Source organism: Dermacentor variabilis, chromosome 1, assembly GCF_050947875.1.
Source record: "Dermacentor variabilis isolate Ectoservices chromosome 1, ASM5094787v1, whole genome shotgun sequence".
In the NCBI taxonomy this organism is placed as follows: Eukaryota; Metazoa; Arthropoda; class Arachnida; order Ixodida; family Ixodidae; genus Dermacentor; species Dermacentor variabilis.
In genome coordinates, this window is record NC_134568.1 from 152,946,996 (window position 1) to 152,960,420 (window position 13,425).

Genomic DNA, 13,425 nt, shown 5'->3' on the forward strand with positions numbered 1-13,425 from the left:
CGACCAATTTTGTATTTAAGTCGCAAACTAAGTTGTAGAGAAGAGGCATACAGTACCTCTGAGAAAGAGTGCGCCTGCGTTGTGTGGGCCGTTCAGAAGCTGGCTTGTTATGTCTCCGGTTCTAAGTTTGTTGTGGAAACAGACCATTGCCCTCTAACTTGGTTAAGTAGCATGTCCTCTAAAAGCGGCCGTTTGCTGAGATGGAGCATGACCCTCCAGCAGCACAGCCTCGTTGTCCGTTATAAGAAGGGAAGGTTGAACGCGAACGCTGACGCTCTAAGTCGTGCATTCTAGGCCTCGCTTCTTTCAGTGGCCTACTCGTTCCTACTCGTTACTTACCTTCTCTTGCTTCGCGACGACCTGTCCTGTTCACAGGGAGATCGGGGGAAAAATGAATGACCTCATTGGCTTCCTCAGTAGTATGTTTTCGGTCCAAGTGATTTCAAGGGGACCATTCTATTTGTCATTGTTATTGCTGATTATTAATTGTTCCTGATCTTTTGGTGTGTTGTTCATTTGAAAAAGGGTTGTTTGAGCCTTGTATACTAGATCGTACACCTGCCTCTTGTTGCAGCGGGAGCAAAAAGGGGGATAGCAATTCAGTTAGGTTGATTTGGATTATAGCCTTGTCTGGTGTTTGACGGGAGACAGAGGGCACTTGTTCGTGTTGGGTGTTGCCTTTTGCCGGTCGGTTTTGCAAGCTGCAGAACGACCAATCGGGACCAGTGGCGAGAAGCGAGGGCTTAGGAACGACCCGAGCAGAGCTGGTTGAGGTGCCTTGGCGACAACGCGGTGAGCCGAGCTCCTGTCCTGGCGAGTGGGACCTGGGCACGTGAAGTGACCTGGCGTCCCGACACTGGACGTAAACTTGGACGAGCCTGACGAACGTGCGCGCCTGGCATCCGAGCCACGTGGAGGCAGCTCGTCTTCCCGGCGCCTTATCTGAGGGCGGGGATGCTGTTGTGCCATTACCACAAGCCCGGATTCCGAATCTGCAAGATGCAGAATTTATCCTGCGAGCGCCCTTTGGACAAACCCGGGGCTGCGCCGAAAGGCACAGCGCCCTAATTCTCCCTTGACAAGTCAAGATGCTGAGCCGTCAGGCAGTGGTGTCCTCCGGAGAAGCATCGGCGGGCAACATGTTCAAACGTGTCGCCAAGTGCCAGACAGCCCGGCGCCGTACCTCCCCTTTGCCTGGAGGTCACCGCGCCCGCCAACTTTGAACGGGGTGGCCAGCGTGGTCGCTGGTTGGACCTCTCCGACGACCGTCGAGTGCTCACTTTGTATTGGGCCGTTTGAGTGACAATGGTTTCTGGGGGCTTATAAGCCGCGGCGCGCCGCCTGGAAAACCGGATCCGCCGACCCACCGGGAGCAGAGTGCCGCTCTCGACTGGAGTGAGATGTGTCACGCGTTTTCGCCGGACGTCGCCGTGCGGGAACAGTCGCGTTTGCTGTGAGCTCTCGGCCCCAGTGCCGATCCCTTCATGTCCTGTATAATGACCTGTATATAGTGTATAAAGTCCCTTTTGTTATTCTCACCGACGCCTGACTCGGAGTCTTCGCTACCAACGCTCTGTCACGAAACGGGTGACGAGCGCTACGGGACCACCTCAAAGTCGTAACATTCTGTACAAGCGTGTTCCTAACTATACTGAAACAAATATTCCTGCTGTAAATATGTGCGTCTGCGGTTGTCTATTCGATATTAGATTCGTATTCGAAAAAGTCGATATTGGATTCCCTACCCGTAATATTTACATAACAGATTATGAAAGCTTACATTTTTTATTACGTTAAGATTGGAAGGTTACAAATACAGCACGATTCAAAAAAACACGAGCGACGTAGTTTTCCTAGAATGAAAATACATCTAGTCTGCATATTATCCCTAATATTTTTGTGCTTCTCGACGTTCGTGGCAGCAGTACTATATTCTGTGGAACACGCTTTGGCTGCATGTTGTTAACATGGCAATGACAATTACCCGAGCTTTGTACAGGTTAAATACCATGTTTTCGCTCTTGATCTAGATAACTGCTAGCGGCCGTGAGGTACTGATTGGTCCGAAAGGCGTGAGAAACGGAAGACGATTTGTTCAGTCGCGTGTGAACGAGCTAAGCCGTCCCGATATTTACGCTTTTACGCAGTCGATATGTCTTATTCATCTGCTGTGTTCTAAATCTGGACAGAAAATTGATGCGACTTTGTTTTGATTAATTAGTTCTTCGACACGCTTGCCGAGCGTCTACGAAAGGATTGGATTCAGCGACACCGCCGACCCCGCCGCGTTTAAATGCATTCAAATTGGTTTTGTAAACAATAAAGAAACTTCAATTTGTGAGCACAATGTAAAGCCTATGATGACCATTGTGCTGCACAATCACAAAGTGAAGGCTACCAATGTGAAGGCAACCGTTGGTTCATCACGGGTCACGGAGCCTATTCATTGTACAGCGGGTCTCGGCCCCTTGCCTGTTGCTTTTGACTATTAAGCTGTGTTCTAGAAGGTCATTTTTCAAGCAACCTTTCTAACTTATAAATCGTTAAAATATTACCAACTGTTGATTCACATCACTAAAAAAGTTGCTAATTGCCAAATAGCAAACTTTGCCGTAAGGAGACAAAGAAAAAAACTCGCTAAATCTAGCGTCAAAATCGCTAAAATGGTAACACTGATTAAATACCGGTAAATTACAAAAGCAAATTTGATTTTGTGTATTCAAAGATGGTTAGGTTAGACGGCCCCAACAAACGCGGGACGATGCCAGTGATGGTAGATTAAACTTGTTTTGCACAGCCCAGCGATAGCTTCCTCAGCAGTGCAGGCTTGCAAGGCACGTCCCGCAGGCGTCTCGCACCGCAAGGTTAACCCTTGGCTGCTCAGCACGGCCCGCCCAGCGTCATCTGCTACAGCACGTGGAGGCGAGGCCGAAAAGCAGGGAATGCGTAATAAATAAATCGTACCTGTGTGAGCCCAATTCTGAGAAAAAAGCTTGGCCTCAGCTGTTTTGTTTTATTTATGCAGTGTGCAGTCGACAGTGCCCGCTTTTACAAGCGTGTGTGCGTAGGGAGAGGAGAGGTCAAATGGCCTACTTTTCCCTTTCATTTCCGACTGTGGAAGGGGGCGGGCATGCCTTCCCCCCACCATTAGATACGCCTATTGCAAGCATGGTGCCACGCACGCACAGGCTAATAGAAATATATCTCACTCTATTACCACAAGCACTTGCTGTAACAACGCTGGCAGCGAGAAGCGAACGCTTCGTGCTGCCTCTAATTTCACCACGAGAACACCTTTCCCGTCCAAATAAATGAAAGCAGTCTTGCAAGTACTGGGAACCTCAATTACACAATTGAGGTTCCTTTATGACAGACCATGTAGTCCGAATCAATGCCTAGATGAAGTCTTGAAAGACAACTGCAGACTTGTGGAGGTGTGGAAAGTTACCAGCTGGAACCGAGTAGACCCTGAGTGCTATATACATACGGGTGATAAGTGTACTGAAGGACCAATGCGGCCGAGACTCCGCGTGCAGCTGGTTGAGAGGCCGGACCTTACTCGACTGATCTTGGTCGGGACCGAGGCACCGTATTCCCGGCTTTGAAAACTGTGTGCGTGAGGGGGGGGGGGGGGACAAATGGCCTGCTTTGCCCCTCCCCTCAGTCCCTTTAGTGGGGGGAAACAGTCCCCTTGCGCCCCCCCCCCCGCCAGATATGCCTATGGCACACGTTTACTCAGCCAGATGGATGCGACGTGACGTGTGCAATGACGCACACACTAGGCAGTGTAGGATTCGTCGGACGATCTCGCCGCTGCCACCATTTATTAGAGTTGTCGGACGATCTACGAGCTGTACGCCGATCTCACCGCTGCCATTCAGATGTAAGATTTGGCAGTCGTAGCTGTAGGAAGGAGCTTGACTCTTCGTCGGGACTTAGGAGAGCAGGATTTATGTACATGTTATTTACAGTTGAACATGAGATACATAGACAGTCTAGCGTGACTCCCAAATGGAGCCCGCAAGACGAGCATACAGCAAACAGCTTACGAGCACACAGCTCACGAGTACATTTCGAGCACGACAACGAGCACACTCTAGCAGCCGACACTCCCTGCTTATAAGCACTTGGTCCCCCCTTGATTCCAAGGGGACGGAAACGTTCGTCCAGTCATTGTAAACATGCCGCCTCTCACCGGGACGGCTTACACACACACACACACACACACACACACACACACACACACACACACACACACACACACACGCACACACACGCGTGTTCACGGTCCGAAACCGACACCACACGAATTTCGTAGAACTCGGAGCCGTCCCGGGTGGCGCGACCGGGTAGCACATTGTCTGGTGTCTCGAAAAGTGCATGGGAAGGAGCCCACGACGGACGTTCCCGCGGCTCCCCCACCCGTAGCAGATCAGGTCCGGGTTGTCGTGTTGCGCACAGACCCTGCTTCGTCGAACTCCTTCAGTCACAATGGCGACGAGGCTAGAGAGTAACGGTGGCGGTTTCAGCACAAAGCCTGCTTCGTCAAACGCATCCTAGCTGAAGCGACGGAGGGTGGAGGATGCGCGCATTGTTCCCGACATGAAGTCGACTTAGTCACGCCGTGGCTAGAGGTTGGCGGCGGTGTTCCAAGATGAGGTTGCCACCGCTGGCGTAAATGGCTGGCAAACTTGCACTGCAGCTGGCCGTTCTTAACAGCACGCCTTTAGTCAACCAGAACCGTGGAGCCGCCGTTGCGTCGGGCAACGGCTCTCGTCTCGCACCCCAGAGGCCGGGGTTCGATTCCCACCCAGACCGAAATTTGCGAAATTCTCTGCCCAAAGGCATTAATTTACTTTGTAGGCCTCAAGGGACGTATAATGCTTTCGCATTAAAACACGAGCGCAGCGGCCTCTGGGCTCTGTTCAAGTCAGTGCAGACAACTCTTAGCGAACAGAATTCCCGTAAATCCATCGACACCTGATTGCTGTTAGCATTTCGATAATAAGGATGCGTAGGAATTGTTTTATTAAAGGACAATTATTATTAGAGCAAAGACAAAACAAAAAGGGAATGTACTGTCCGCAAAAAGGTGAAAGAATAATCGGCGTTGTCACTCAATGCACTCGCTGTTACAGCTACCACTGACAGCTCGGCAAAAATAAAAGGAAAAATCTAGAAGCAATAATTGCTTCGCGCCGGTTGTGGATGTGCTCTTTAAATATACAGTACTCCAGCACTGACTGCACCGACATTCTCCTGCGGCGCCGAGTGACTACTAGCACACGGATGTTCTTATTTTTTATTTTTTGTCTGAGCGTGCCTGACGTGCGTGTCAGAGATGGACGGCATTGGGGAGGCAAGCAACGAAGCAACAGGAACTTCGTTCAGCCGTGAGGCGAAAAATAACGACAACAACAAAAGAAAAACGCGGGAACATTGGTGGCGGCTGTTTTCGGTTGAACGTTAGGCGTAGCAGAAAGATGTGCACGTCTATTTCATCAACTGTGTCGCTGTGCATCTCGGTACCAAATCTCTTAGTCGCAGCAAGCAACTTGTGTAAGGTGATGCAAATAATAACTTTAAATCGAAATATGCGGCAGCATGACCTCACTATGGCGTTTCACTGGTCAATTGTTGCAGGGTTCAGCGCCCACTTTCGCACCCACGACACTTTGTCATGGATCAATTCGTAAGTTCGCGATCTATATTAGAACGCAGATTGGTGCAGTGGTGACAATAAATATACATAACACGTTTGAGCCTCTATTCTACAAGGCCATAACAAGGATGTGTCGCCAACTGGGCAATCGCCATAATTAACCTCCATGAGTTTCCTTTCTTGCATCCTCACTCTTGTTATGCATACCACGCCGTGTAATGCAATTTTTTAGTAAGAAAATCTAGAGCAAGTTTTCTTTTTTTCCCAGGATAAGCCTAAAAAATTATCGCATACTTCCACTCATTTACGCGGTTACTTTATAAGGTTACGAAAAATAGGGACAAATAGGGAAGAAAGATTTCCTCGAAAAGCGAGCTCACGCAAAACAAAAGTTTTGTAAACGGTGCATTCGCGTCGCTGAATAGGGTGCGGGAGAAGTATTAGAGGCTGGAATAACTCATCGCACGCGGAGAGAGAGAAAAAAAGATATGCTGACTTTTACGTGAACCTACGTCGACTCAAAGTGTATATTTGAAGAAACAGGAGTCCTGTACCAACGGAGACCAATCCCGAAAAAAGGCTGCTGCTGGATTCACGGTACACACAGAACACGACGAACATCAATCGTTCCGAGGGTAATTTCTCGCTAGCGTCATTTTTATTTTTTCGTGTCAATTCCTTGCACTGCTATACATGACGAAAGCAATTTCCCAGCTGAATGCGTTCACGGCCTGCGTCCCCGTACAAGGAGAGAGAGACGACGCACAACAGCAGCAGCCTGAATAGCGTCGCCACCCCCGGAACAACATGCTCCTTTTCATCTTTTGCTGCCCTTACCCGTTCGCCAGCCTTCTTACCAGCCTACGTGAAGTCCATTTTCCTATTATTACGATCTGTTATAAGGCTGCACTGCTTGCCATCCGTCGTTTAACGGCCGATTTAAGGGCCGATTCACGCTCGATCCGCACGCCGCACAGCCCGCCTGCCGCACGCATGGGGTCGTGCGAAAAGTTGCGCATGTCGCACACTGGCGCACAAATTTAGGCTTGCATTGGGTCCGCACGTGCAGTGTATACCGAAATTTGTGCACCAGCGTGCGACATGTGAAACTTTTCGCACGACCGCACGCGTGCTGCAGGCGGTCTTCAACGCCGGAAAAAGGAGCAAAGTTGACCCGGAACGTCGGGTGCAAGAAATTTCGTTTTTGACTGGACAAGTGATTCGCTCTACTGGCTCTATACTCTATACGTGGTAAGCAAATTCATTGACATGCTCCTCGGACAGACGTCGTTCTGTCCAAGCTATTCCACGGTGTGCGACAGTCTGCACTTAGAACTGTAGACGTAGACTGCAACTTCGAGTTATACCGAACGCATTTCCAAGGTATCTATACATGTACAGCACTTTAGCTTACAAGCAGCGAGCATCCCTATGCTCATAGTGGCCTCGCTGACATGGCCACTGCAGCGTGAATTGGTCACTATAGACTCAGTAGATACGCATCATAGTCCGGTGTCTCAAATTAATATCACCTTAGACATTCACTCAGTTGCGAACATTTGACTCTTGACGCCATGACCTTCATTAATTAGCTTTCAGGGGTCAATTGACTTTTAAAAAAATTTATAACATACTGCGGTCCGAGTATCGCCATATTTAAAGTCAGGGCTATCCTTGTCACAAAATACTTCATGTGGTAAGCATTCTACTCGTTTATGGTCTGAGGGAAAAAAAGGAAGTGTCAAAAGAAATTTGAAGTAGTTTTTAAGAGTGTCATCATGGCTGTGGCTCGTTTGTCTAGATATTCGGAGTCTTAAGTGATGATGATTAATGGAGTTTATTGGCGCAAGGGCCAGATGCGTCAAAATTTTAAGAAAGCTTCAGGAGTACAGGGTGATCATATTTAAGTTTTACAGAACTTTAAAAACAGCCTGTTGCAGATGACGTAATGCTAGTCCTTGAGCTGGATTATTCAAAGAGATGGATATTACTTCATCGATAAATCGAAACAAATACTCAACTAATTAACAAAAGTTCACTCATTATTTTTGAAATAATTACTTCAGGGCACATAGTGAAATTTACGAATTGTAGCCGGTGAGCTTCATAGACGTATCTATCCACTTGGAATGAATTTCCAGAATGATGGCAGTTCGGAGATATGCGCCATCAAACTTGCCGTAAAAATTACTTATCTAAGACAACGCTCGTTTATGCATTGGTGTACAAAATTAACTGGAACGCCCATGCATTTCGTCCCGCACATTAGTAATTAATTAATTAAGAGGTTAACTATTCTGCGTTAATTAGCTGAGTATGTGTTCCCATTTCTCGTGCTAGCAAATTTTGCCTCTTTTAATAATTCAGTTAAAGGACAAGAATTATGTCATATGCAACAGGCGTTTGTCTAGATATTCGGAGTCTTAAGTGATGACGATTAATGGAGTTTATTGGCGCAAAGGCCAGATGCGTCAAATTTCTTATTTTTATTTTTACGGGCAGATGAGCAGGTTTTATTAATATGGCTCGGAGTACACAATCTAAGTCAGACAGAGGGACACAGGAGATGGAGGCTCGGAGTGAGTGGTCGCACAGGCAGCTTCTAAGGAGCCAGCGTTTCGAGAAGGCCCTCGTCTGCGTTAGGACAACGGCTTAACTCGAAATCGTTTATCTAGCTCACTGTCCCGTACCCTAAATAGCGGAAGGGAATAAGTCGATGCGTAGAGTAAGGTGAGTAAAGTTGGAACAGAATAGCGAATTAATTAAACGGGCATCCAACGGGCACAGACAAGAAACATCCAAAAGCAGTCGCTGGGCATTTGAGCTTGCTAGGTCATAACTTGGAAGAACTTCATATTCTTCAATCAAACATTCGTTCTTCCAGACACATAAAATACTTCAAAGGGAGCCCTCTAATCTATACGTTATGCTAATGGCAAGAATACAAACACCAGCGCTTACCTTTTGAGGCCAGAACAGAGCTAATGATAGTGCCCGCCTTAATGAGTATTTGTTATCATTTCTTTTTCTAATAAGCCGTTTCTTACTAAATTGGGAAATAATTTATTTGCATTTCTAGTTGAATGTTATTGTCCGGAGCTCATTTCTATAGTTACTCGATATTTTGTCAATATTTTTTATCTCTCTATTTCAAGACACATAGTATGCGTACTCATTATTTTAATTTCCCATTTGCACTTAACCGGATACTCCTTGATACTACTCAGTTTCTTTTAACTCTCTCGCACTGTATATATATATATATTTCTACCTCTTTCCCTCCCTCTCTCCTTTGTCATGCCTCCAAAGTCTACTTTTCCTTACGTGCAGTTTTCTGCAAAAGGCCAAGCCCACAAGGTTACCAACGATCTCTTTACATGGAAAGATTCCTTATTGATTTCTTTTCGTTATTCTTTTTTTCATCCACCACATCTTCAAACCCCCCTCCCCCCCAAAGAAGAGAACTCCTTCGCCCCCTTACCCTAACAGCACTCGCGCCTCTTACCCACTCCCCCGTTTTTTTTTTTTTTTCCTTTAACGTTTAGACTTCTCTCGCGTTACCCAACGCGCACTTTCATTCCCCTCCGCATATCGGGAATGGTGCAGCGTACGTCAAGGAAAGTAGTTGTCGCCCTAACGATAACAAGTGCCCTTGTCGAAACGTTGGTTCCAGCGACATCTCTTGTTTGTACACCGTTGATCAAAGTACGCAAGCATTCTTACATTGCGAACCTGCGACCTCGTGCTGCGGTCATCGCAGCAAAGCTACTGAGCCATGGTGACGGCTCTCCGAGGCAGCCATAACAGGTCCAGCCCGTGACTGCGCCTGCAAATGTTTAATGTCTGTAGATTTCAGCAAGCACACTCAGACGCTTCCAAATTCATCGACCTGTTTGTCACGCAACCGTGGACAAATTCTTTGCACACGCGCAGGTGGCATCGGAAAAGCATTGTCGTGTCCAAGTTGAGCGAGACATTGGCGGTATTCGCGACAAGGTCCTTTTCATTTGTTCAAAGCAACCTTCTCCTTCTTCTCCCCTGCCTCAGCCTCGCTCGGTGCTTACAAACAGCGCCAGCTCGCAAACTTCAAAACCGTGAGAAGACGCAACCTGTGATTCTTTCTCGATGAGGCCATGTTTCCACAATTTTTTAAAAAAACTGTTTAATTTGATGATATCATAACGGCTGCGTAACCGTCATTTTGACGTAGCCGATTACCGCAGTTCGCTGACGTGGCACGACGTAACTGTGACGGCCTCTGTGATAGAAAAAATATTTCAGTCTCTAAAGACAGAGGAGCGAAGGAATGGATCGAGAAAAGAATCGTTACAAAATGCGGCCCTTGGGGAGTTATATGTTGACGGCTGCTGCAGAAAGTGCAAGCCACGCAGGCACAGACGAGAACGGCGGATTTATCTTGGGGAAAAAAAAAACGAAAGAAATCAGGGTCGTCTTGCGTCGTTTGTGCAGTTCACAACGCGTTCCAGAAAAAGTAAATAAAGTAAAAAATCGCGCGCTCGCGCGCGCGCGCGCGAAAGAGAGAGAGAGAGAGAGCGGGCAGACATAAGTGCAGAGGTGCCTACCAGCAACGAGATAAAAGTCGTGCGAAATAAAAATAACAACCAACAGATGTTTCGTAGGGCAGCGGGACTGTATGCTCCCACTCGGAAAGAGAAACAAACCAGCCGTCGAGTAACCCGAAACGCGTAGGAAACGGAACAGAGAGAGGCGACCGATGTAGTAAATCGGGTCCACAAGGAGAATGCGCTCTATTGTGTCGCGTTCCATTGTCTCTGCACGTCGACAGGCATGGCGGGGCGAGCTGGAATAGAAACGCGGCGAAAACGAGCTGCCTATAATGCTGTATACGTGTGCAGCTACTGTGTGGACACGGAGAAGCAAAACACGTCGCGCTCAAATATTCCTGCCGAGCAGCAGGGCGAATAGCCGAGTCCGTTGAGCGTGTAATATATCCGGGCAGACGGCTTTTCACAGAAGCAGCAAATCAGGAAGCTGCTTTGAGCATGGTGGACAGAAGACCGGTTGCTATGCTATCGTTGTACGGCGCTCAAGCGAACGCGCTGTCTCGCGCTTAGACGGTGAGCAAGGTGGACTCAATGGACAGGAAAACTGGTAGCTCTACTATGTCATTTTCGACAATGTTTCTGTTTGACAGCCGCTATACACGTGCCGCGACTGCGCACAGTCTTTGAAACCCAGATAATAAAGACTGACATGACTCGACCGAAACGACAAAAGCGCTGTTGACATAAATTACAGAGCGAATATTTCGGAGCGAATGTTTCGGAGAGAATCGATGGAGAATGCAATGTTATTTGGCGAAAAATGCGGATACGGCGCTCACTCGCCGTCAAAATTATCGCGGAGCCTGTTTTGGGTCTTTGGACGGGCATGTGCAACGAGCGCTGAAACTTCGCATGTCAAAAGCACCGCCGTGATGAACCGCGAAGGAACCAGCTGTGAGCAGCACGTGCTGGGATTTCGCGTCTGGAAAGTGGCCGCCCGTGCTTGTGCATGTGCGCCCATCTTCGTACGTGCCTGGGCGCTGTCGTATAGCAGAACGAGGGAGTGCATGCGCTCTTCGCAAGTGTACGGCCATGAACTCGGCTAGGCTGGACGCACCTGGCTAAAGCAAGCGTTGGTACAGGCGCGCCTCTGTTCAAGTTGGCGTACCGTTGCCGTCACATCCCTACCAAACGGCGCGAGCATTTTTTTATTTGCACACTCAAACCGCCGTAGTGGCTCCTGGCCACCGCTGGTCCCCCATACCATAACGACAGAAGACCTTGCATTTCGGTCGATTGTATGACGAGATAAATTTGCGTGCGATGGTTTTCGGTTATCGAATAGTGAAATGTTATGCGGGTATTAAAGCTACGAGTCAACGTCAGACACCCGGCGCTCTTCCCCTCACATCTGGGGTTCGATCGGGGATCGTTGTTCGGAGCGCGCGTCCGGTAGCGCCCTGCGCCATCGGCCGAGGCCGTGCCGACTTCGCCAGCCGCGCGAAGTCGGAGCGGCCCAAGTCAATCGTGCGCGGCGGTGGCTGCTGGCCAAATCGGCGGTGGCCACTGGCGCGCCCCAGCGGCAGGCCGTCAGACAGACACATGCGGAGATTCAACTTACGGACATTAAGAAGGGCACAAAATACTGCTATGCAGCAGCGCGGAGCTACTCTCAAATGAAGTTAACATTAAGATATACGCTTAGGTATGCATGGTATATCTGGCTTGTAAAGGGCTGCATGACACGCGAAGGTTTCTTTCCCTAAATCCAATATTTCGAAAAAAAACCGAACACGCGTGTAACCGACTTTTGTCAGCAGTAGGTTATACACGAGTTGGTCTAGAACAAGAAGATCATATAACTTGAGCGACCAACTTACCACTGAGATTATGTATTTCCAGGATTGTGACGCCTGTACTGCTTTCCGTAGTATCAATGCTCATAGCGTTCGCAAAGCGCGACAATGCTTCCAAGTCCGCTCCCTTCGACACCGTAATTGTTCTGGCGCAGCGCGAGTCTATACTGCCGCAAGTAGGGCGTTTTAGCGTCGCGCAATGCGCGGTGCCAGAGGCCCTAGTGCGCATGCGCTGAGTTTCACGTGCGCAGATGGCCCACTGAAGGCGCGAGAGGATCGCGCCACGCTAAAACGCTCTAGTGCCTCCTGAAGCGTCGAACCGGCGTGTTTTTGACCAGGCTCTTTTGTCTTCACAGCGACTTCAAGGGGCATGCAGCTGCCTTCGTGTCGAAAACCACGGCTCTGCGACGTGCTCTCACTATAAGGTCATCGCTCACATCAATGCTAACGTCAACCGCTCGAGGAAAGCATTCCCGCACAGTGTCACGCACCGAGTTTCCGCAGCTGACCATATATCGTGACCGTGTCGTATCAGGCTTGTCGGTTCGATGCGAGAAGCAAGAAGCAAATAAGGCGGGATAGAATTGAAGTCGGGAAAAGTTGGCCCGAGGCGCGATCATGTCACGGTATGTCGTTCACCCACCGCGCACGCTCCTTCGGAAAGTCGACGGGTGGACACTTCCGCGCTGACCTGTTGCGACGATATACCGTGCGTTTTCGTTTTAGTTTATCTTTAGAAGGTCCGAACTATTTAAAACTCGCGTGTGTCAGACAGCCTAATTCTAATCCTTGATCTAAATTACTCGTTGAGGCGGCTATTACTTTTACGATACATCAAAATGCCTAATTAAATAGTTAACATAATCGCCACAACTTTTCATTTATTTATTGTACGGCACATATTTTCACCTACGAATCTTAGATAATTAGTTCGCAAGGCGTATCCACTTGGAACGATTTCTCTGAAGTGCATCAGTTTCGAGATATTAATTTTCAAACTGTCCGACGAAATGCATTGGTGTTCCAGTTACTTTTTCTGCTTCAGTGCACAAAACAGCGTTGTTTTAAAGAAATACTGGAACGCCAATGCGTCTTTTTAAAGTGTCCGACGAAATTCATTGGTGTTCCAGTTACTTTTGCTGCTTCAGTGCATACAACAGCGTTTTTTTAAAGAAATACTGGAACGCCAATGCGTCTTTTTAACGTGTCCGACGAAATGCATTGGTGTTCTAGTTACTTTTGTGCTTTAATGCATGAAACAGCGTTTTCTTAAAAGAGGTAATTCGAACGCCAATGCATTTCGTCGGACACGTTGAAAATTAATATTTCGAAACTGGACCACTCATGAGAACTCGTTCCAAGTGGATACGCCTTGCAACTC

General features: G+C 48.2%; 1 protein-coding gene across 4 annotated transcripts in view; it reads right to left on the reverse strand.

Annotated features, from left to right (window-relative positions):
* The window catches only part of LOC142586754 (synaptotagmin-15-like), a 196,536-nt gene that overhangs the window by 169,491 nt on the left and 13,620 nt on the right, over window positions 1–13,425 (reverse strand). The window contains exon 1 of one of the 4 annotated variants that reach the window (XM_075697678.1): window positions 12,069–12,217. The exons of 2 other annotated variants lie outside the window; for them this stretch is intronic. In XM_075697678.1, coding sequence (XP_075553793.1) covers window positions 12,069–12,132 — 64 coding nt within the window. In that variant the 5' untranslated portion in view covers window positions 12,133–12,217. Of the gene's footprint in view, window positions 1–12,068; window positions 12,218–13,425 lie in introns of those variants that run through there. One more of the 4 variants, XM_075697679.1, reaches the window with a different exon arrangement.